The sequence below is a fragment of the Suricata suricatta genome, chromosome 10 (assembly GCF_006229205.1).
Source record: "Suricata suricatta isolate VVHF042 chromosome 10, meerkat_22Aug2017_6uvM2_HiC, whole genome shotgun sequence".
In the NCBI taxonomy this organism is placed as follows: domain Eukaryota; kingdom Metazoa; phylum Chordata; class Mammalia; order Carnivora; family Herpestidae; genus Suricata; species Suricata suricatta.
In genome coordinates, this window is record NC_043709.1 from 56137964 (window position 1) to 56163130 (window position 25167).

Consider the following 25167-nt stretch of genomic DNA (forward strand, 5'->3'; position numbering starts at 1 on the left):
TGGGGAGGCCTGGGGGAGCTACCCAGAGTGGGAAGGAGCCTGGAGCCTGGAGCCTTTTGGCAAGAGACGGGAAGGGAGGCCTGGACTGGGTGAGAAGTGGTCCTGGGGTCTGCGTCGCGCTGAACAGGCCTCGATTTTCCTGATTAAAAGTAAGGGGACCCAAGTACCATTCCTGGCAGGACGAGCTGCCACCGGAAAGGGGGCATCCCATTCATTCAGCAAATTAGCAACACCTTCTGAGCGTAGGCTCTGTCAAGACTCAGGGCACCGTGGCTGAACGGCTAATTTTAATTCACTGAAATGGAGTTATTTCTGTCTAACGTCTTCTTATGTTCTTGTAAGATCTGGCCCCTACTGACCCTATAGGAAGGACCTGGCGCCGTTATATTCGCGTTTCCAAAAAGTAAAAGATACAAATACCCTTCACCATCAGATAGGTGTCTTTTGGCAATTTATTCACTTTTGAAGCAAACATTGATATCTGTTTATTGCTGGATAATTGGCTTTGGACTCAAACTGTTTCCATTTTCCGCTGTAATTCATCAAAATTCAGAATTTTCTGGAAAAAAAAAACAAACCTCCTTCTACCCTCTTATCAAATACACAACAGAAAAATAAGCGAGGTTTCCAAGTTCCCATGGAGAGAGTTGAAACTGACGTTAAGGATAATCATATCTTGTAAACACATTATGCTCTCCCCTCTCCCTTCTTTTGCTGCCTATCTCATTCTGTCACTTAAAATTATCCTTAGCTGCAGCTTTAAGGGTGTCTCAGGATACATGGATGTAGTTCCAAATTGTAACGTCCTCCTGTTTTGTTTTGGGAGGGAGATGGAGGTATCCAGAAAGGTACTTTTCCAAAACAGGGACCAAGAGTAACATTTGAAGGGCTACTTATTTATTTATTTTTTTTTAAGTTTTAAGAGTGTAGAGGATTTTTTAAAATGTTTATTTACTTGTGAGAAAGAGTGAGTGGGAGAGGGAGACAGAGGATTTGACAGGGCTCTGTGCGGAGACAGCTCATGAGCTGTGAGATTGTGACCTGAGAGCCAAGTCTGATGCTCAACTGACTTGACTGACCCAGGTGCCCTTAAGGGCTGCCTATGAGCTGAATGAACTTGGGTCAGATGGTTAACCTCTAAAATGGGTTATGGATTGTGACTATGAAAGAAAATATATGCAAAATTTTATGTTTCTACCTAGTCAGCAAAGAGCGGACACTATTGAGAAGAACAGGGATTTCTTAGCTTGGAGAAGGGTGAATTTGGAATGATACTCTGTGTGGCCTGGTAGATCATGTGGGTGGCAGCTACAAAGAGACAATCATATTATAGACAAGAACTTTCTAAAAGCCAGAGGCACGTAAAGATAAAATACAGTACTTCAAAAGGTAGGAAGTTTTTTTCTCATTGAAAGTGTTTGATTATAAATATAATGTGAGTTTATTTTAGACTGTTTGGCAAGAACAATTAAGTATAAAGTAGAAAAAACCCTCACTGTTTATCCCATTCAGAGGCAGTCCATTTTAGCACACTTTCTCCTGGTCTTTTTTAGTATGTTTTTAGTAAAATTTTGGGGGCACCTGGCTGGCTTAGTTGGTGGAGCATGCGACTCTTGATCCTGGGGTTGTAAGTTTGAACCCCACTTTGAGTGTAGAGATTACTTAAAATATTTATTTTTTTAATTATTATTTTTTAAATTAATTTTTAAAAATTTACATCCAAGTTAGCGTATAGTCCAACAGTGATTTCTAGAGTAGATTCCTTAATGCCCCTTACCCACTTAGCCCATCCTCCTTCCCACAACCCCTCCAGCAACCCTCTGTTTGTTCTCCATATTTAAGAGTCTCTTGTTTCTTCCCCCTCTCTATTTTTATATTATTTTTGCTTCCCTTCCATTATGTTCATCTGTTTTGTATCTTAAAGTCCTCATAGGAGTGAAGTCATATGATATTTGTCTTTCTCTGACTAATTTGGCTTAGCATTATACCCTCTAGTTCCATCCATGTACTTGCAAATGGTAAGTTTTCATTCTTTTTTATTGCTGAGTAATACTCCATTGTGTGTGTGTGTGTGTGTGTGTGTGTGTGTGTGTGTATACACATACATACATACACCAGATCTTCTTTATCCATTCAGTCATCGATGGACATCTGGGCTCTTTCCATACTTTGGCTGTTGTTGATAGCGCTGCTATAAACATTGGGGTGCATGTGCCCCTTTGAAACAGCACACCTGTATCCCTTGGATAAATACCTAGTAGTGCAATTGCTGGGTTGTAGGGTACTTAAAATATTTAAAAAAGTTTTTTGAATTGATAATATATTGATACGCCTGTCAGCAATCCAGTTTTCTTCCCTGGAGCCCACCAGTTATTACTAGAGAGAATTTTCTTAATTGTTTTGTAGCATAAACATTTTTTGTATCATTTAAAATTCTTAATAATTGTTATTTTTATTTGTATTCTATTCTTTGGACAGACCACTTAATGTTTCTGAACTAAACATTTGGTTGGATATTTGTGGTGTTTCTAGTTTTTCATTGTTATAGGTAACACTTTGTGAATATTTTTGTGTATAAATTTTTTACTGGTTATATTTTTAGAATAGATTCTCAGATTTATTAGATTAAAAGCTAAAACACACTTAAGACCCTTGAAACATCTTGCTGAAATATTTTCCTGAAAAGGTGTGCTGGTTTACAACACTGTCAGCACTATTTGCTTGTGACCCATGTGCTTGCCAGCTTTGGATATTCTAGACTATAACATCTTTGCTAATTTGATAGATCAAAAATAGTGTCAGGGCACCTGGGTGACTCGGTTGAGCGTCCGGTTTTGTGTCCGTCTCTTGATTTGGGCTGAGGTCTTGATCTCACGGTTCCTGAGATCAAGCCCTGCATCAATCAGGTTCTGTGCTGGCACACTTGGGATTCTCTTTCTCTTTCTCTCGGCCCCTCCCCTCTTCAAAATAAGAAAATAAACATTAAAAAAAAATAGTCATGTCCCAGAAAGAGACAAAACATTAAAAAAAAAAAGCAGTGTCTTAATTTACTTTGTATTTCTTTTTTTTTTTTTAAGTTTATTTATTTATTTTGAGAGAGAAAGAGCATTTGTGGGAGGGATGGAGAAAGAGAATCCAAAGCAGGCTCTGTGCCGTCAATGGGGAGCCCATGTAGGGCTTGAACCCAGGAACCAAGAGATCATGACCTGAGCTGAAATCAAGCATCAGACACTTTAGGGGCACCTGGGTGGCTCAGTGGATTAAGCGGCCAACTTCTGCTAAGGTCGTGATCTCCTGGCTCATGGGTTTGAGCCCTGCATCGGGCTCTGTGCTGACAGCTCAGAGCCTGGAGCCTGCTTCAGATTCTCTTTCTCCCTCTCTCTCTGCCCCTCTCCCCACTTGCGTGCGCTTGCTCACTCGCTCTCTCTCTCTCTCTCAAAAATAAATAAACATTAAAAGCTCATGCTCTGTCTCTTTCAAAAATAAATAAATGTTAAAAAAAAAAAAAGAATCAGACACTTTACTGACTGAGCCACCCAGGCGCCCCAAGGATATATATATTTTTATAACATTTATTTATTGAAAAATATTCTTTAATTTGCCTGCCATCTTTTACTTTTTTCATTGAAGTATAGTTGTCATACAGTGTTATATTAGTTTCAAGTATACAACATAGAGGGGCACCTGGGTGGCTCAATTGCATAAACATCTGACTCTTGATTTCGGCTCAGGTCAGGATCGCATGGTTCATGAGTTCGAGCTATGCATTGGACTCTGTGCCAATAGTGTGGAGCCTGCTTGGAAGTTCCCTCTCCCTTTCTCTCTGCCCCTTCACAGCTTGCTCTCTCTCAAAAATATACATGAATAAACATTTAAAAAAAAGAATACAACATAGTGATTTGGCAAATTTATACATTACACAATGTTCACCACAGTGTGGATCTCTTTTACCTTTTAAATAGATTTGTATTTTTATGTCTTCACTTGATTTTATTCTTATTTCCATAGCTTTTATGTTTAAAGAGCTCTCCAAAATTGAATTTATATCATACTTTAATTTTTTTATCTTACTTTTTAATCTATAATTAATGTTAGGATTTGGTATAAGGTGAGATGAGGCTCTAGATAGATTTTGTTTTCCAAATAACCAGTTGTCCAAGCATCTCATTGAATGATTCTTTGTTAAGTGCACTGTTTAAGATGCTTGTTTTTAAGAAGGCTTTTAAGTATAAACTAAGTTATCTCTTGAAAGAAATAAAGTGAGGCTATTTAAGAAATTGTTTTTCATGACTTTTTAGGGTCTATTCCAGTCCTCACATACTATGAATCATTTTCTTTGATTCTGCCTGTGGATGTTAAGTGATAAGTGCTGTTGATTAAAGTTTGTAATGATTGTAAGCAAGTATGAAGTTATTTACCTTTGTATAGCTGCTTTATGGGTAAATGCAATAAGCAAGTTATGATTCACTACATTCCATGAAGGCATTTTCCAAAATCTTTGGGCTCAAAGGCATTTTCTTGAATGTTTTATTCATTCTACGTTTTTAACATGTTGGCCAACTCATTTTGGTGGGGAGAGGGAGGAAGGTGGTATATGTCCTTTTGTTACAGGAAGCCCAAAATTTTAAATGAGCATTTTGACAACTTATATATGTTTAAGGTCATTTGGTTTAGTTCTGTGTTGCTAACAGTTTAAGCTACAGCTGGAGTGGTAATTGTTCCACAAATTTTCTGTTTTGGCTGAATTGGTGTAGCTCACCTCTCAATGAGTTTTCAAAGATGTGGCTGGCCAAGGTGCTAATTTCCATAGGAGGTTGCCATTAAAGACATTTATTTATTTGTTTACTTATTTACTTACTTAAAATTCTTTCTCTTGAATGTTATGTAACTTGGGAAAAGGAAGAACTAGATTTTATTTTTAATTTTTTTAGTGTTTATTTATTTTTGAGAGAGAGAAAGACAAAGCATGAGCAGGGGAGGGACAGAGAGTGAGAAACATAGAATCTGAAGCAGGCTTCAGGCTCTGAGCTGTCAGCACAGAACCCGACGTGGGGCTTGAACTCATAAACCTGAGAGTTCATGACCTGAGCCGAAGTTGGGCACTTAACCGACTGTGCCACCCAGATGCACCAGAACTAGATTTTAAAAGATGTTGCTTGTTATAAAATTATTTTATTTCTTTAGGAAAATGGCATCAGAGAATTTTAAAATTAGTTTCAAAACAATAATGCCTTTTCTTGGATTTAAGTTTTTCAAATGCCCTGGGCTATTGACATATGTGTCTTACTATTTTCCTGAAAATAATGGGTTAAAAAGGTGTACTGTTCTATTATTTGGTGCTGTGGGAAAGAAGAGGTTAACAAGTGTGACTCTTGTTTTTGTTTTTTTATTGAGTAGGTGCATATTTCTACCTCAGGCTTTGTACATAGACTGGGTATTCTTTTAAGGAAGTGATAGGTTCTTGTTCAACATTTTTTTTAAAAGTGCTGCCCAATGTTTTTGTATACCTCCATGAAATTCTCAATACAGTAGTTTTAGCATTCACATAACCTTACTAACTTATACTCTCCAGGAGAAAGTAAAGCTTTTTTAGAAGTTTCATTTATTTATGTAATCTCTGCACCCAACATGGGGCTCAGACTCACAACCTCGAGATCAAGAGTTGCATGTTCTTCTGACTGAGCCAGCCAGACTCTCCAAGAAAATAAACTCTTAAACCATATTTGTGAGTGGGATATTCTTTCAGTACATTTATGTGCTTGCTAGTGAGACAAATTTCAACAGGATTTTGAAAAGGTTTCACTTTATGAAAGATAGGCTAGGAGGAAATCCCAGTTACTACTGGATTAAACCATAGTGAGAAACTGAGAGGTTCGGGCCATGCTACCCCAAAATGTAGCATCTTGGCATATATTTTAAGCTGAGGGTGTCTAAAAAACAACAGGAGCAGGAAGGTCTCTTTGACCTCCCTACCTCATCCTTCTCTGAAACAGACCATAAAATGTGAGAGGTGCCGTCCCTCCCTCCCTATACCTTGACGAATTTAAGACAAAGGGACATTGAGAGGAATCTAAGCAAACAGGCCTTGCTCTGTTTCCCCCCGCCCCCCAGTTTACTACAGTTGCCACATCCTCTCTACCCTATCATATTCCTTCATAGCTGTCCACTCTTTATCAAACATAGCGTAAAAGTACATGGGTCTAACTGTCTCTTTGGGTCTTCAATTCCTTATGAAGGCTTTCATGTCACGTTAAACTATTATTAAATGTGTATACTTTTCTGTTATTAATCTGTCTTTGTCAGTTTAAAATTTCAGACCCAGCCAGGGACCCTAAGAGAATCAAGGAAAACTTTTTCTTCCCTTACAATGTTAAGATTGAATTTTTTTAAAAATTGAGATGTAATTCATGTGTCATAAAATTCACCCTTTCAGTGGTTTTTAGTATGTTCACACGGTTGTGCATCCATCATCATTGACTAATTCCAGAATATTTTCAATACTCCAAAATGAAACCCATATGTTTTAGCAGTCACTCCCCATTCATATCTGCTCCTGGCAACCACTAACATCTACTTTCTTGCCCTGTGGATTTGCCTATTCTGGACATTTCATATAAGTGGAATCACTCGATATATGGTCTTTCTGGTCTGGCGTCTTTCCTTCAGAATGATGTTTTCAGGGTCCGTCCATCTTGTAGTATGTATTAGTACTCCTTTTATGGTTGAATAATATCCCACTGTGTAGGTGGATCTTTTGTTTTATCCATCAGTTCGTAAGTTGATGGTCTTAAGTTTGCATTGTTTCCACTTGTTAGTTTTTTATGGATATTGCTGCTATGAACATTCATGTATGAGTTTTTGATTAAACATATGTTTTCAGTTTTCTTGGGTATATACATAGGAGTGGAATTGTGGGATCATACAGTAACTCTATGTTTAACTTTTAGAGAAACTGCAAACTGTTTTCCAAAGAGGATGCACCATTTTTCATTCCCGGCAGCAATGTTTGAGTGTTCTAGTTTCTCACATCCTGGCCAATCCTCCTTATTGTCCTCTTTTTGATTTTAGCCCTCCTAATGAGTGTAAAGTGCTCTTTCATTGCTGGGTTTTTTTTTTTCATTGTGGTTTTGATTTGTATTTCCCCAATGACTAATGATATTAAGTGTCTTTTCATATGCTTATTGGCCATTTGTATATCTTCTCTGGAGAAGTGTCTATCCATATCCTTTGTCCATTTTTACAATTGGGTTATTTCTTTTTTTTATTGTTGAGTTGTTATATATTATGGATCGTAGACTTTTATCAGATATATGATTTGCATATATTTTCTCCCATTTTGTGCATTAATCTGTTTGCTTTCTTGATAAGGTTCTTTGAAACACAAAAGTTTAAATTTTTATGCGAACTCATTTATCTGTTTTTTCTCTGGTTGCTTCTGCTTTCATGTCATATCTAAGATACCATTGCCTAGCATGGTCATGAATATCCACCCCAGTGTTTTCATCTCAGAGTTTTATAGTTTTTGCTCTTATGTTTAGGTTTAAGATGAAATTTAACTTCAAAATGGGTCTTAGCTTCACCCTAGAACCATTTTGGACTGGCAAGCATCATTGCATTTTTTGTGTGTATAACTTTGCTTTCTTAAGGTTTTGTTTGTTTTTTAGTTTATTTAAATTTGTCGATCTTTATACCTAGACCAGAGTAATAACTGCATTTCCACTTAGAGTAGCACTTAATGAGTTGGTAAGTACAATATAGAACTGTTGTGTGGTAAAGAAGGGAGCTCATACAAACTTGGGTGGGAAGGTATGAGAAAGTGGTCACTTGTAAGCCTTGAGATTGAATACAGACTTCTGAATGGAGAATCTTCTGTCTTGGCAAAATGAAAAGGACTGCATATGTTAATTGACTGCTCTTAGAACTTGAAACAAGGGGCGCCTGGGTGGCTCAGTCGGTTAAGCATTGGGCTTTGGCTCAGGTCATGATCTCACAGCTTGTGGGTTTGAGCCCCACATCTCTGTGCTGACAGCTCAAAGCCTGGAATCTGCTTCAGATTCTGTGTCTCCCTCTCTCTGTGCCCCTCCCCGCTAGTAGTCTGCCTCTCTCTCAAAAATAAATAAGCATTTAAAAAAATTAAAAACTTGAACAAAACAGCTAGAAAAATATGATTTTGTGATATTTTAGCATCTTCTTAAAGTACTATATATACAAAAACATTGCCAAGTCTGTTCATCCTATTCAGGAGAAAGATAGAGAAAATAGATAGATGGGGTTACTTTAGCTCTTTATAAGGGAAGCAGGACCTGGGTGTGAATGTCAGTTAAGCTATTCATTAGCTGTGTGACTTTGGGCAAATTACTTAATCCTTCTAAGCATCAGTTTTTTTTATTTGTGAAACAACAATCATGGGAGTGCCTGCCTCATAGGATTGTCAGAGAGTTAAATGAAAGACAACATACTGTCTTATCAAACACTTAATAGTAGCTTCTATTACTGCTTATCCTGGGTTAGTTGCTATTTATAACATTTAAATGATTAAATTTAGTGGGAAAAGATTACCTTGTTTCTTGTTTAAGTTTTCTGTTTTTATTAATTTTTTAATGTTTATTTTTGAGAGAGAGAGTGAGTGAGCGAGCGCATGCAAGTGGGGAGAGGGGCAGAGAGAGAGACACAGAATCCAAAGCAGGCTCCAGGCTGTGAGCTGTCAGCACAGAACCCTACATGGGGCTCCAAACCATGAACTGTGAGATCATGACCTGAGCCGAAGTCAGCCACCCAGCTGATTGAGCCACTCAGACACCCCTCTTGTTTCAGTTTTCTTATTTCTCAGTCACTGACATTTTAACCTTAAGAAAGTGGTCCATTTCACTGGTACTGTAAGAGCATCATAGGGTAACTGGTGAGCATAGCATACGGGATAGACTCCTGGAACCACTGTTGTACACCTGATACTAATGTAACATTGTATGTCAACTATACTTCAATTTAAAAAAAAAAGTGGTTGGTTTAATTCTTTTTATGTAATGGGTTGTAGTTATTAGCTTGTTCTGTTATCTTAATCCTTATTTCCTTTCTTTGCATAAAGCTGGAATTGACATAAATGTGGTCATGCTTCAGGAATCCCGAGTTTATAATATGAGTGCCAGGCAACAGTTCTGTTATAAAAATGTGCTTATCCCAAAGTGGCATGATGTGTGGACACGGATACAGGTAATAATTTGGAGGCCCCTGGCTGGGGCAGCTTCTGTGAATATCTGTCTGTGATTAGTGAGTACTCTGACACATTATCCCCCTTCACACACAATCAGAAAAAAAGAAGTATGTCAACAACCTTATTAGGGCTCAGATTACCCTGAATTGTGTTTTCATCAGTACGCATTTATGCTTACTTTGTGTTCCTCTCTGTCTCTGTTCCCTTAAGTAACTTATAATACTTGACCCTGAGGTAACCTTCCTTCCTCTTTTTCCTGAGGAAGCTTCCTTCTCTTCCTCCCTCTCCTTCTACATACACTACGCGCACGCGCACAGGCATACACACGCGCACACGCACACGCACCCCTCTTCCTTCTTTTAAAGGCCTTATGCCTTCTTCGGCCTGGAAAGTGCTGTGTACCTGTCAGGATGTAAACTCTTTAGCCTTGCTGTCCCTATTCTATTTTGATTCTACACGAAGTATTTCATAACCCCCCTGCCTGAAGTTTCCCTTTGATAGGATGGCTTTCATTTCATTTATTTCATAACACTATTAAGCCACCTGGCAAGCTAGGATGTCTGGCCATAATAATGATTGAACAAAATGAGTCCTTTTGGAAATACTGCTGCGGCTATAAGCATAGTACTGAGAAGGGCATTGTTGTTCACATCTTAAACATAAGGGTGGGCCTGTGGCTTTTTTTAATTTTCTTTTTTTTATTGTCTGATATAAAGATCATATTCCATCTGAGACACATTATAACCAACATTTACCCATAATCAGTGATTTGTGACGAAGGGTTGAACTTCTCAGCCTGTCATTATGGGAAACATTTTCAGTTTTTCTGGGGCGGCTTCTGCCTGGCAATTTTCTTTTTTTTCTTGTTCTTTTTTTTTGCCCAGCAATTTTCTTAATATTCTGGATCCTTGTTTTGTATGCTCTCTCATAAATAGCTCCAGTGCTCTTTCAGCTTGGAAGGCTCCCCGCCACCCCCAGCCCCGTTTTGTTCGGGCTTAATAGTAGATTCAGCTCATGTTAACAGGACATCCTAACAGCTGCCTCTCTGTACCATGTGCAGTGTTATTTGCCCAATTATGTTTTAGCCACTGCATCTCTAAATTTCTTATAAGCCTGTGGAAAACTGGCACTGTTACTGATATCTACTCTGGAGTTATTTACTCTAAAGGTTTTTTTTTTTTTTTTAATTGTATTCATGAAAATTAAAAATTTCTGCTGCTTTCTCATCCTGACTTTACTTGTGTTACAGATCCGGGTAAATAGTTCCAAACTGGTACGTGTCACCCAGGTGGAGAATGAAGAGAAACTGAAGGAGTTAGAGCAGTTTAGTATCTGGAACTTTTTTTCCTCCTTCTTAAAAGAGAAATTGAACGATACCTATGTTAACGTGGGTCTATACAGCACAAAAACTTGCCTCAAAGTTGAGATTATAGAGGAAGACACCAAGTACAATGTCACTGTGACCCGGAGTAAGTCTCACCTTGGTTTTTCTGTGGATTTTATAATGAAACGGGACTGAGCTTTGCAGAGTGTAACTAGTGAGACAAGTCAGCCCAAGGCAACTAACTCCCTTTTGGTTCTGATTATAACCTGAGTATACCCCTGCTCCTGACAGTTGAGAGAGACCCTCTCCCACATAAAATCCTTTAGGCCTAGGATAGAGATTTCACCTTAGGTCATTCTGAATATCTCCTTACCTAGATTTGCGAAGACTTGTGTTCCTAATACTTCCAGTGGCCCTGAGCTGATCTGCTTAGTGTTCTTCAGAGTAAGACAGGTCTATTCCTGCCCTCTGGGCACTTCTAGACAGTTAGATGTCCTGAAATGTATAGGCCTACATTTGAAGACATGAATGGTTAAATAATAGAAACTGAAGAAAGGTAGAACTGAATATTAATGCTTGACAAGTAAAAAGATTTGTGGCACCATAAGTAACTTTGAAGATCACTGCAGTTTATTTAAGGCTTATTCAGTGGAACTGGAAAAGTTTTGCCTTTTCTGAATGTGTCTAAGAAAGTTTCACAGAGGACTGGAGTCATTATTCTGTTTTATTTTCTGACTTTTGGTCTCTCTGGTTACTATCCAGGGTCTTGGGATGTTGCGAATAGCAGAAATATTCCTGGGTTTTGCTACAAAGCCCTAGGGTTCCACGGGTGTTTTTTGGTTATATTGGATTTGCCTTTTTTGGGGGGGGGGGGGCTGGGAGGGAATGTTCCTTTTACACGTACTGATTCTTCTTGCTCCTGTTCTGTCTGTGGACCTCTGCTAGACTCAGAGCCCTTAAATGTGACTTCTGTGGGAGCGTATGGTATGTCCCTGAGGGGCCTCTGCTTGGGCTCCCTGGTCCTGGATGAGATGTGTTTGAGTGTAGCCTTTTCCAACACAGTGTTTGTGTAGCAGAGGGAAGTAGGTGGTGTTGGGCAAGAAAAGCAGCCAGTTAGAGATCAACAGAGGACCTGGACCCAAAGCTCTAGGCCAATCTGCTGAATCCAAACCGCAAGTGATTGAAGGCATGAAAACCAGAGTGGTGGAGACCCCTTGTGGGCAACTTCATGAAGCACTGACGGCATTATGCCTGGTTCCATCCAAAGCAAAGCTTAGTTTCTTTTAGCCTTAGCATAGGTAGCCAAAACAAAAATAAGATCTCCAGAAGAGTACCGGTTAGAGAGAGACCTAATTATATTTTCTATTTGGAAGGGTTCCCAGGCTTTGTGTGGAATTTACAATGCTGTTTAGGTGGGTTGTTTGCATTTACAGGGGTTGGGGTGCTGGCTGATTTACCCCTGCCCCCCCAAGCTGAAAATCTTCATATAACTTTTGACTCCCCAAAACTTAATTACTAATGGCCTACTGTTGACCAAAACTTACTAAACAGTTGATTTACACATATTATGTATGCTATATGTATTATATAATGTGTTTTTACTATAAAATAAGCTAGTGAAAAGAAAATGTTATTAAGAAAATCATAGGAAGAGAACATACCATCTATAGTACTGTGATGTATTGTCAGAAAAAGTCTGCATTTAAGTGGAACCGGGCAATTCAAACCCATGTTGTTCAAGGTCACCTATGTTTTGTTAGCTGACCAATAATGTCAACATTGCCTTTTATTCTATAAAACCTTAAACTGTTCATTTCCCCTATTAAACAGAAGTCTTTATTTATTTCAGGATTTGACCCCAAACTCTTCTTCATTTTCCTCCTTGGACTTGTGCTATTTTTTTGTGGAGATTTGTTGAGCAGGTAGGTTCCCAAGCTAGAATGCAGAATGACAAGGCTTAGACCCACCCTGCTTGGCTTTTATCATGAAGACTTTAAGTGCTGGTCTTTCCTCTTCCATGAGATTTATGGCTAGGCCATTGCCTGCTTGGAAAATATTTTTTTTAATACTTAAGTAGGTGATAGGAGTTTGCTATAATCTGACATTGAATAAGATGGGCAAGAATGAAATGCTCTCATTAGGTTGAGCCATCCTGTCATGGGATTTAGTCAATATATCACCACCCTTTCCACCATTGGAAATAACGTATTAAGTCCGTATTTTTTACAGGGCCATGAGTTTGTTGGTGAGTTTCATGCCAATCAGAGGTAAAACTAACACCAACCACTTACTCATTTTCTGCCTTTAGGAACCTACTAACTAGGCTAGGTAAAACTGACATGTACAAATATGAAGAAAACATACAGATAACTAAACAAACATTGAACAAGGGTAGAAGCATCATTAACTTTGTATACAAGTAAAAAGAATATTTATGGACTAATGAATGAAAGCTTAACAGTTGGAGTTGGAAGTCAAGCTGGAGTGAGATTAGTAGAAGTTGTTCCTTATTTGAGGGTTCCTGAGAGAAATTCACAATGGAAGGGAGGAAAGTCTGGTACAAAGAGCCTGGAATAGGACCAGGAGCTCTCTGTATTCCAGGCCTTGTGTCTGGTTATCTATCTAGGTAATCCGTTCAGTTCCAGTTTTCAGTCTCCACTAGGACAGTATCCTTGTAGCTTCCTTTTCCCCAGTGAAGCTGTGCAGTTCTTCTGAAGAAAGGCTCATGAAAAATTGGGGTGGGAGAGAGACTGCAATGGGAGTGTGTGACTAAGCAGAGGCTCATTGTTGGGATGTATTTGGGGGCCTCACTGATACCATTCCTCCTCATCTGGCAGCAGTTACGTTGTACCAAGTCCCATCAGTGTTGACACCTCAAGTTTTAAACAAATACCTGCTCTAATCTTAGACTTTTTTCCTGTCTTTTGGCTGGGATAGTTGTTCTAGTTCGAATGATACCATGTATGAAGAATACACACATAGTCATGATATAATGTTTCTCTCTGCAGAAGCCAAATCTTCTACTATTGCACTGGGATGAGTGTGGGAATTGCAGCCTCTCTGCTAATCATCATTTTCATACTGTCCAAGTTTATGCCCAAGGTAAGTAGCGGAATCCTCAAATGCAGTCAGAACAAGCTTGGATAGTTAGTTGAGGGACTATTTTGTTGGATAATCAATCTTACAGCACTGAAAATTTGCATTGGTGGCTGATAAGTCAGTGTCCTACTTTTTCCTTGATTCAGAAAGGTACTTTCCATGATGGAACTTGGAGCCTGCTTACATACATACAAACTCCCCCTTTTATTTAAAATCCTATGCACAGTGGGGAATTAAAGTCTCCTTCCTGTTTGCTAATCACATGGCCAGGCTTTTAAGTACTCAGCACCTCATTTTCGCAGTGTTCTTTGCAGACTATTACCATTTTCAATATAAAGGATGTCTTTTTAAGAGATGTGGTTTTTGTGTATTTTAGTAGGTTGAATTTTTTTAAAATCATAGTTCCATTTTGCTTCTTTTATGTTTGGAAAGCCTGTTGTAACTTTGTTTTCACTTCTACTCTGTTTTAGAAAAGTCCCATTTATGTCATCCTGGTGGGAGGCTGGTCCTTTTCTCTGTACCTCATTCAGCTAGTTTTAAAAAATTTACAAGAGATCTGGAGGTGTTACTGGCAGTATCTTTTAAGTAAGTGTTGTCAGTTTTGCTTTCCTTTTTGTATGTTTATGGGTTGTTTTAGTTCATTTGATCATGAAAAGGTGTTGCCTGCTTACAGGAGCTAGTAGCCCATGCCATTTTATTAATTTTTAAGAATCGTAGTTCTTTATTTCTAACCCTGTGCGACTGTCACATTAAGTGAAAATGGTGTTGCCAGGGAGAAGACTTTAATTGGTTGGTGTTATAAGTACATCTCTCTTTACACAATAGGCATTTTCCTGAAAATTTCTATATTAATTGACTATATTAATGGAATTGTATTTATTTAAAAAAAACTTTTTTAATGTTTATTTTTGAGAGAGAGACAGCACATAAGCAGAGGAGGGGCAGAGAGAGAGAGGCAGACACAGAATCTGAAGCAGGCTCCAGGCTCTGAGCTGTTAGCACAGAGCAAGATTCGGGGCTTAAACTCATGGACTGTGAGATCATGACCTGAGCTGAAGTCGGACACTTAACCGACTGAGCCACCAGGTGCCCCTAGGCTTTTTTAAACAGACTGTTCTAGTGTTGTTCAACATGTAGCTTTAATCTTCCGTTTGAACAAAATAAACTTGGGAGCAACAGAAAGGTAGAAATGTAAAGAGATGAATATATTTGAGTAGTGAAAAAAGTGTGAATAATTGAGTAAAGATCTTGTCCGTTTTCCTAATTCAATAGGTGTTACATAGTGAATGCATTGTTGCTCCCCACACAAATTATTTTTACCAGTTATAGATGAAAAAGAATGTTTTCTGATAACTCTTCTCATAGGCTATGTCCTCACAGTTGGATTCATGAGCTTTGCAGTCTGTTACAAGTATGGGCCCTTGGAGAATGAGCGAAATATCAACCTGCTGACGTGGACCTTGCAGCTGATGGGCCTGTTTTTCATGTATTCCGGTATCCAGATACCACACATTGCCCTTGCCACTGTCATCATTGCACTGTGTACTAAGAACCTGGAGTACCCTATTCAGTGGCTGTACATCACCTACAGGTGACTGAAAGGCAATATAACTTTGTAATGAAACGTGCAATATGGGATGCAGTTGCAGCAAAAGGGTACAGAGGTGTTGACCTGGGAACCTCTTTGTTAATGGAAATTTATTGTATTATGCTTCTTCTTTTGTTCTTTCCAAGTCTTCCTTTTTAGACTCTGTATAGACATTTTTATAATTTTATTCTAGCCATTTTATATAAAATAAAAGCATCCAGTAAAGTGTCCTGTGTTCCTGTGACCACTAGGTGGTGCAGAGTATATCACTTTTACACCACATGCCTCAGGTCACCAGGTTTCAGATTATTTCACGTTGGCTCTCAAATTGCTCTGTGAGTTTTAGTCCTCAGATGTATTTCAAAACATGTTATCATCTTGCATAGTGAACATGGAATGGTCATAGGTTCTGAGGTTATCCGTGGTGGTTTTATTAGGTAGTCAAGGTGATGCCTTCAGTTTGGGGAATCCAAGGCAATGGACCATGAGGTTATACCATCATTTTCTTGTCATTTTCCCACTTAACTGGAAAATAAATATTTTGTGTATCATTTATTGGAAAATAAGTGAATTTATCCAGATTAGTGGACAATATGGATTATTCTGGGTTCTCATTCCTAGTCTAACATGTCAGGAGTATATTTGTAAGTCAAGGTGTCTATAGAAGAAAGGTGGGAATGATGACTCGCAATACCCAGGCTCTCTGCTGTGTACTTGGCTCACTGAAGAGAGCTAGAGGGAGGCTGAATAGAAACTACTGATTAATGATTCATGATGTTATTTTGGTGAGCACAGAAAGATGTGTAAGGCAACAGAAAAGACTGTCCCCCCTCGTCTCCTGACAGAAGAAGAATATCGGATACAAGGAGAGGTGGAGACCCGAAAGGCTTTAGAGGAACTTCGAGAATATTGTAACAGTCCAGACTGCTCTGCTTGGAAGACGGTTTCTCGAATCCAGTCTCCAAAGAGGTAAACCCTTGGCCAGCTGTGCTAAGCATCTGTCAGGGTAATTGTGACCTTGAGTTTTAACAGAGATCATACTCACAGATCATCATTTTGTATTGGTGGCTTTGTTTTCCTGTTCACCTAGGAGTAGTTGACAGAAAGATAATGTGTATCATATGTTAAGCAGTGGCCTGTTTTCTGTTTCTTCAAGGAACTATCTAGTCTAGATTTGATTTTAGCACTGAGATGAGAAGACTCCAGGACCATATTAAGTTTCCCCTGGGATAGTTTTGCATTGCTCTCTGAGTCTGAATTTTTCTTGTGGGGAGAGGGGTCCTTTTTATCTGGAAGCATCTATACCAATAAGTATGTGAGGCATCAGTTTGGAGTCCTGATGGCATAAAGTTCATAGAGCCATAAACATGAATAAATGTGTAATGCCCCTTAATCTTCTCTTATCAGGATTACAGGTGACTAAAGGAACCTTAGCACTTTCCTACTAAAAAAAAGTTCAGGCTAGTGCTTATTAAGCAGGATGGCATTTCATGGGGTGTTGTTGGCTTATGATCCCAGCTTTCCTTTTCTCCTTATTTCTTGCTTTAGTCCACTTGCCTGCCAGAATAAGGCTAGACAATATAATTTGAGTTGTGAGTGTATCGGATGTTTCAATTTGTTCTTATTTTGAAAGGAAACCAGAAAGGGCAGAAGGCAGGTTCTTAAAGAGTATTATCTTCTCTTTTCTAGATTTGCTGACTTTGTGGAAGGTTCTTCTCACCTCACACCAAATGAAGTTTCTGTCCATGAGCAGGAATATGGATTAGGGAGCATTATTGCCCAGGATGAACTCTATGAAGAAACATCCACTGAGGAGGAGGACGCAGATTCTCGGTACCCGACTATCACACAGCAGATCAACTCCTGACTTAGGTGGTGGTCAGTTAGTGTTATGTGGACCGGCGTGGGACCTCAACGGTCCATGTTGCATGTGTGTGCAGCTGCTTCTCAGCTCTCTGAAACAGGGTGAGATAGCGCAGAAATTCTCCCACTGAAATTAGAGGCCTGAGCAGGCCTCCCTCTGGCAGTGGTCCAGGTGGTCTCTGTGGGATCCCTGGGAGAGTGGATAAAGTATCGAATGCTTCTCAATGCCTCCCATTGGTTGTGGGCCCACCTTTATGTTTCAAAAACAAAGACAAACAAACAACTGGATGGCCACAGCCACAATGGCATTCTAGCTCTTCTTAAAAGTTCATTCGGTGGTGGCATGTCTGCCACCATAGCTGGCACTTAAAAGTGAGAACCATTATATGTCTGCAGTAATGCTTTCATACCACAGGCTGCGTCTTCCAGAGAGAACTCCACACATCTGAGCCTCCTTCACTTCTGCTTTTCTTTCAGTGACTTTAGAATAATCCTTGTTTTAGCTATTTTAAGAGGAAAATAGGTTTTTATGTCTCATTTTTTAAATGAATATATATTTTTAAATGTAACAGATTCATGTTCCAGAACCAGCAAGTGCTGCAGATCGACAAGCCCATAGGCCCCTGTGTTTATTAATATGGATTATCCATTAAAGCCCCAGAATTGTTGTGTTGAGCTTTGAATTAGTTCTCATGGTATGATATTCTAAGTCTTGCTGGCTCTTAGGAACATGCCTGTAAACTCTTCTGTAGGGGAGGTCTGTCAGGCTTTTCATTATATCCCAACTTGTAATTGTATCTTAAAAAGACCTTTGCATTCTTTCCTTCCCATTCCTCCTTGCCCCCTTTGCCCTTTCAGGAAGTGTCTATTTCCTCAACTGTGAGGTTTGTACAACTTAGAGTTTGTTTCATTTCTTATATTCTCTCGCCCTTGGTTTGTAGCGTTATTCCTACTAGTTGGGAGAAACGATCATTTTTAGAGAATTTAAATGCTTTTTATAGGTTCTCCATTTTTCCTGTCAGTGGGACACATATCTTTGAGTTGCTGTGGAATCATCAAACTTTCCTTTTCCTTTCTCTTCCTTTGTCTGCCCATTCTGCCTCTTCCTTTCAGCCTTTCCTTACCACCCGCACACCCCCCACCTCCCAGTCTGGCTAATTTGTAAGCCCTGAAACTGTCTGTGAAGTTTCCTGGATACAACATATAAATTGTAGCTATGTAGCTGCTATAATCTGCAATTCCAGGAAATAGACCTCCAGGTAGTCTTCATGCCTCTGAATGTTCATTCAGCCTTCAGGATCAAACACATTTTTCCATGAATTTAGTATACTTATTTGCAGTTCCATTTCTGGCCAGAGATTCATGCTGCCTTTTATTACAGCGCCATTACTTTCAGATTCTTTTGCCATTGGAAAGTACCCTTATAAACCAGCAATGTCATTTATGAGGGAGCAAATTCCCAAGTCTCTGTCGTTTGCTTGGTTCTGTCTGTATGATCTTCACCTCATACCTTGTAAGAAGCTGTAATTACACAAACCAGGAAGATAGGCAGGAGCATAGCATCAGGCTCACTGATTTACCATGATCATGGAGAAGGCAGATGAATTTTTAAAGAACTGCAATGACTCCTTCAGACCAGCCATTTAGCAGATAATCTTGAAAGGCCCTGGGCTCATTCTGATTTCCAAAATGTCAGCGCTGAGACTCCCCTCCAGGTGGCTAGTTGATTATTACCACCAGTGTTTCCTACAGCTTTAAACTGTCCTAAAGTAACAACTACCTCAATTGGCAGCAGACATACATAAGTAAAAGTGAAAGGGCAGTATTTGGGCAGCTGCTGTGGGTTAAAGTTGCAGGGCAAAGGAGCTTTCTATCAGGAAACCTTTATACCATTGTAAATTATGTACATGGTAAAATTTTATTTCTCTGTGAAGAACTGTTAAGACCTCTGGAATATATAATTTTTTTGCTCTGTTTATAGAGACCAAGATCTAGCATGTTTGAGTATAAGTTAATTTGAAAAAATAATTCATCTGTACAAGTGGTCTCAGGATTACCTGGAGACTTTGGTGCTTTCCCTCAAATAGCCCCATAGGGCGGTGGTAGCTTGCCTCCAGAGTAACCTTTCCTGACTCTTGTCTTTATTTCAGTGAGAGCACTGTGAAGCAGGGAAAGAGTCTCCTCTTTTTCTCTTCAGCTAAACTCCTTGTGAACAGTTTCCATCTCCAGACCAGTGTTTTCACCCTGTTTGAATTTGGGGTGAGTAAACTCAAACTCCGCTTATTACTCCATGTCTGGTCTTTGGAGAACTGAGCTGTGGACAGCAGCAGTGACGGCAGATCCCACAGCATGAGCACTGCTCTCAGACAGTGAAGGACGGCGCCCGGTGCCTTCGGTGTATGTGTGTGTCCTTGCCCTGCCCGCCTACATGGCTCTGCCCCAGATGCTTCGGAGCCTCTGTGCCTGCACATTGCTTGACTCCATAAACCTTCTTCAGGAGCTGCTCTTATCTCCCTCTTGGCCACTTAGTCTGCTGGCTCAGTCACTTCTTGAAGCCCCCGTTTAATTTTCTCTGGCAGTTGCAGCTCTTGTAGTTCAGCATAGTCTCATCTCTCAGACTGATCTCATCAAGAAGGATTGAAGGAATAACCATGGAGTGCACTGGACACTGGAGCCACATCTGCTGCCATGTCAGCGTCTTGCTTGCAAATATCAAGCTGTAAATGGGCTGTCTTCAGGACCAGGGTCTCTTCAGCATCGGAAATCTATCGCCTCTAATTGGTCTGACCAAGTTATGTAGCGCATAACTGCCATTAAAGGGACAATGAGAGCCAGCTGGCCTAAAACGTTTCCCCTCCACTTTCCCACTCATACTGCTTTCTCAAGACCAGTGGAACCAATCACCAAAAATAAGGACAATTTAGCAACTTGGATGTCTTCTAATAAGAAAGTCCTGTCAGCCACTTCAACCCACCAAAACGAATTCTTTTCTTTTTTAATTAAAAAAAATATTTCTGTCAGCCCAGAGCTGGATATGGGGCTTGAACTCATGAGCCATGAGATCATGACTGAGCCGAAACCAAGAAGCTTAACAGACTGAGCCACCCAGGTGCCTCCAAACTAGTTTATTTCTTCCCCCAAATTCATGATTTTCTGTCTGTTACAAAGGAGATTTTGCTGATCATAGTCTTTGGGGCCCAGTGTTCTATTTTGTGCTGTTACATCCCATTCAAAACCTAGCCCTTTCCTTACTGATGGTGTTTCCTTCATCCCAATTCCCACCTGGCACTTAAGTTAGAGAGCTGATGAATGAAAGGCCCAAATAGGCCAGATAGCCCTCCCCAGCTCTGATATCCATAAAAGCTTGGGAATGGATTATGCAATTGCCCTCAATCTTTTTTGTCCCAGAAAAAAGACGGGCTCAGATGGAAGCCTGCGTAAAAATGGTTCTTAGCTGTGTACTCATAACTTTTCTCTGAATTGAGTAGTTAAAGTTGAAGTAGGAGGAAAGGAAATTAAATGTCCTTCTAGAATTCCTTTGGACTCAGGGCTGACATATGAGATAATAACCTATACTGAAATGCCAAGAACTTTATCTCAACCAAGGAGAGGGCAGTTTGACAGATTTATTATGCCTTCATGTTACATAGGCACTGATACAAAGTAATAAACACATAAAATAGCCATTTGCACAAGACAAAGGCACCTAGAACCTTTTATGTTTTGATGTAGCAGAAATTGATTATTATTTTTAGAGAAACCTATGCAATTATGATAATCCAGTGTGTCTCTTGGTAACTTAGCTTATGGTTTCAGTTGCTGTGGATTTGGATTCTAGATGGTCGCTACCTTGAAAAGGGTGTTTGGTGCCTTACGTGATGGGAGCCAGAGCCTGCCGGAAATAAAGTAGATTCATATCAACATCAACACACAGCTTTAGTGGGGGTGGGGGTGGCACACAGGCTTCCCCAAATGTGGGGACTTGGGGCTCCCACATCCCTGCCCATGTGTGTCATCTTCCTCTTTACACTCTTGACAATAACTTGAAAATGGTGAAAATATCTTTTCTGAACTTTTCCTGCAGTATGGGCAACATTCTTATCATGTTAACGTAATAGCTCATAATGTGAGTGTTAGAACTGTTGCAGCCTGCGGTTGCCTCAGTTTCCCATGTTGCTAGAATTGGTGGTGAAATAGCAGGGGTAAGGAATTACTGGGTAAGTTTTGGCCTGTGGGTAATGCCTTAGTGTTATTTAAAAGATTTGTCATTTATATTTAAAATAAATGTCCACGAATGTTTGAAAGGAACAAAATGATCAGGGATGGCTCTTTGCCATGGTTCTCATTTTCACTCTTCTCTGTAAGAAAAAATAACAGTGTCTTATTATATATATTTTTTTTCATTTTTATTGTACAAGTTTGTAAGTAATCCCAATTTTAATAAAGTTTTATAGACTATATAGTGGTTTCTCTTAATGAACATGTGCTTTTCTCATTTGGATCTTTGGGAACAACTAGCTTCTAAGTTTCATCCTTCTGATGAGGTGGGGGCACATGGCATCTGTTTTCTTCCTTCACCGCCACTCCCCAGCCTGGGTCTGTCTTGGTCTTCTTCCATCCTTGGACTGGGTGATTTGCCAGAACACCAGATCTCTAGGGGCTATTCTTGCAGGAGGCACAGGTTGTACTACCATGTTGTCTCACAGAAAAAAAACAAAACAAAAAAACATGTATAGGTTATTCCTAGTCCTTGTACTTTAGTTCTTTCTTGTTAATGGCATAAAACATCTCTTGTTTCTCCACTGGGGTGAGGGGAAGACCTGTGTATCCATCGGCGGGTATCTGCCAAGAGCTTTGTGTGGGTGAGGGAGGAGGCAGGGCTGTCGTGCGTACTAGGGGCCATGGAATAAAACCTTCAGCTATGTCTAGGCCCAGCTTCAGTAAGAGGAGTCTGGTACCTTCTACCTTTTATGTTTTGGCTACTTCCTTTGCTCTGGGGATCTGTTAGAGCATTTGCATTAATTCTGTGCCTGTGTCCTCTCTTCTCAGTTATTTAGACTACATGGAAGTCTATTGTCCATTTTCCAGACAGTTGGTGAAAGACTAAAAATCAAGATGTAGACCATATGTAAATTTATGTAGATTAATACACATTATTGACATCTTTTTTCCTCTTTTTTTTAAGTTTATTTTGAGCAAGAGATCGCATGCAAGTGGGAGTGGGCAGAGAGAGAGGGAGAGAGAATCCCAAGCAGGCTCCATCTGTTGTTAGAGCCTGACGCAGGGCTCCATCTCATGGACCATGAGATCATGACCTGAGCTGAGGTCAAGAGTTGGACACCTAACAGACTTAATCACCCTGGTGCCCCTCTCCTATGCTTTCTATAACTATACTAGGTAAGTAAGAGACATATGTGATTATTAATTGTTGAATTAATAAAAACTTAAGGCATAAGTGCTAGATGTGCAACATCGTAGGGTTTTAAGGAGAACAAAAAGATAAAGTGTGGGGCACCTGGATGGCTCAGAAGAACATGCAACTCTTTTTTTTTTTTTAAATACAGTTCTTCCTTTTTTTTTTTTTAATGTTTTTTATTTATTTTTGAGAGACAGAGACAGCATGAGCAGGAGAGAGGGAGACACAGAATTCAAAGCAGGCTCCAGGCTCTGAGCTGTCAGCAAAGTGCTATACATGGGACTCGAACCCACGAACCGTGAGATCATGATCTGAGCCGAAGCCAATGTTTAACCGACTGAACCACCCAGTCGCTCCAAGAACATGTAATTTTTGATCTCAGGGTCATGAGCTTGAACCCCACGTTGGATGTGGAGTTTACTTAAATAAAACTTAGAAAAAATTAAAGTGTGTAAAAAGTTCTTCTCAAACTTGAACATGCATAGGAATCATCTGGGAAGCTTGTTAAAATGCACACTTCTGATTCAGTAAGTCTGGGTTGAGGCCCAAGATACTGCATTTCTTTTTTTTTTTTTTTTTAACATTTATTTTTGAGAGACAGAGATGTGGAGGAGGAGCAGAGAGAGAAGGAGACACAGATTCCGAAGCAGGCTCCAGGCTCTGAGCTGTCAGCACAGAGCCCAATACAGGGCCTGAACTGTGAGATCATGACCTGAGCTGAAGTCGGACACTCAACTGACTGAGCCATCCAGGCACCACTCAAGATTCTGCATTTCTAATAAACTCCCACGTGATTCCGATGTGGGGTGTGGAACTCTCCTTGCACAACAAGGATGTAAAACACTTAGCTTGTTTGCCTGGTACACAGTGAGTACTTGATCAGTATTGTTACTAACTGACAGCAAATAATTTATGAGAGTCAAGAAGACCCTCTACCACCAAACATCTTCACCAAATCTGAAAACTTCTGCATTTTTATTGTGTGGCATCTTTTAAAAATGAGTATCTTTGGGAGGACTTCTGCATGTGAATGAGTTTAATCAGATTACTGCCTTCCCAACTATGTTAAAAATCACTAAAGGATATAGAATTGTTTCTTCTTTTAAAAAAAATTATTTATTTATTTTGAGAGAGCAAGAGAGAGAGAGAGAGAGTGAGAATCCCAAGCAGGCTTTACATTGCCAGCGAGGAGCCCAATGTGGGGCTCGAACTCATGAACCATGAGATCATGACTTAAGGTGAGGTCAAGAGTCAAATGGACGCTTAACCAACTGAGCCACCCAGGCAACTCTAGAATTGTTTCTCCTTCCTTCCTTCCTTCCTTCCTTCCTTCCTTCCTTCCCTCCTTCCTTCCTTCCTTCCTTCCTTCCTTTCTTCTTCCTTTTTCCTTCTTCCTTCTTCTTTCTTCTTCTTCCTTTTACTTTTTTATGGCCAGATTTTTTGAAGTCTAATTTGTATATAATGAAATTTGTTTTAAGTTTTGATGAATTTTGACAAATGGAGTTGATTGACAGTTGTGTGACCACTACCATAAACATGTTAAAGAGCATTTCCATCCCTCCCAAAGTTCCCTCGTGCCCCTTATGCAGACTAGAAATGGTTTTTTTTTTTAATGTTTATTTATTTTGGGAGAAACAGTGCAAGCAGGGGAGGGTCAGAGAGAGTGAGGGAGACAAGAATCTGAAGCAGGCTCCAGGCTCTGAGCTGTCAGCACAAAGCCTGATGTGGGGCTCGAACTCACAAGCCATGAGATCATGACCTGAGCCAAAGTCAGATGCTTAACCAACTGAGCCACCCAGGCGCCCCTGGACTAGAAAGTTAATGGGGAGAAGAGGCAGTGGGTTTCAGAATCAAAGTGGAGGAAGACCAATAAGCTCCAGTTACTTCAGTTTTGCCTGGGGATCAGAAGATCACAGTCTTGCATCCTCCCTGCCTCCCCCCGGCCCCCAGGAATGCTTTGACAGATCTTAAAGACCCCACTAACTTGTATGTGTACTTGTAGCTCATTAATTCAGAATGACCCATTCATCCCAGTTTGCCTACAACCTTCCCATTTTAGTATCCCAAGTCTCCATGTTCAGATGTCTCACCCCAGGTCCCAGACAAACCAGGATGGTAGGTTACCCCAGCTGTGATGTTTATGCCACAGCTGGGGTAACCTTGAGGCTGCCTTCTCATTTTTTAGAATCATTTTTCTTGTGTGAGCACATAGGAGGCACTCAGTAAATGAGTGAGTGGGTGGACACACAGATAAACCCCAAGCTGTAGGCAGCTGCGGATTCCTGGCCTGGAGAACAGGAGACCTGGGTTCTGGTTCCGGCTCTGCCAGGTTTGCAGTCATGTGATCCTGGGAAAGTGGCTTCTCACCCTAGGTCTGTTTTCTCCGTGTGAAATAGGGGATCTGTAGCCCTTTCTGCTTCTGACACAGAGACTGCTTCCACTTGTACATGGGGTTGTGTGCTGATGGCACTTGCACTCAGCTTGCTCACTCTTTCCTTTCCTTGCCTTTTTTCTCCCTGCAGATGTATATAGTAGATCAATAAATCATGTAAGGGCAGGTTGATAATGGAACTGCTGATCGGCCAGGCGTATGCAGAGTGCTTCTGTGAGAGCAGCAGAGTTTGGACCTTGAACCAAGCAGCTGTGGCCAGTATTGGAGGATTGAA

At 40.1% G+C, this 25167-nt stretch overlaps 1 protein-coding gene across 1 annotated transcript in view; it reads left to right on the forward strand.

The window, feature by feature from the left end:
• Positions 1-25064, forward strand: part of NEMP1 (nuclear envelope integral membrane protein 1) — a 25296-nt gene extending 232 nt beyond the window's left edge. The window contains exons 2-10 of the mRNA XM_029954132.1: positions 9086-9210; positions 10461-10680; positions 12385-12457; positions 13544-13637; positions 14105-14219; positions 15000-15225; positions 16018-16191; positions 16912-17055; positions 25024-25064. Coding sequence (XP_029809992.1) covers positions 9109-9210; positions 10461-10680; positions 12385-12457; positions 13544-13637; positions 14105-14219; positions 15000-15225; positions 16018-16191; positions 16912-17055; positions 25024-25033 — 1158 coding nt within the window. The 5' untranslated portion in view covers positions 9086-9108 and the 3' untranslated portion in view covers positions 25034-25064. The remainder of the gene's footprint in view (positions 1-9085; positions 9211-10460; positions 10681-12384; positions 12458-13543; positions 13638-14104; positions 14220-14999; positions 15226-16017; positions 16192-16911; positions 17056-25023) is intronic.
• Positions 25065-25167: the final 103 nt, after the last annotated feature.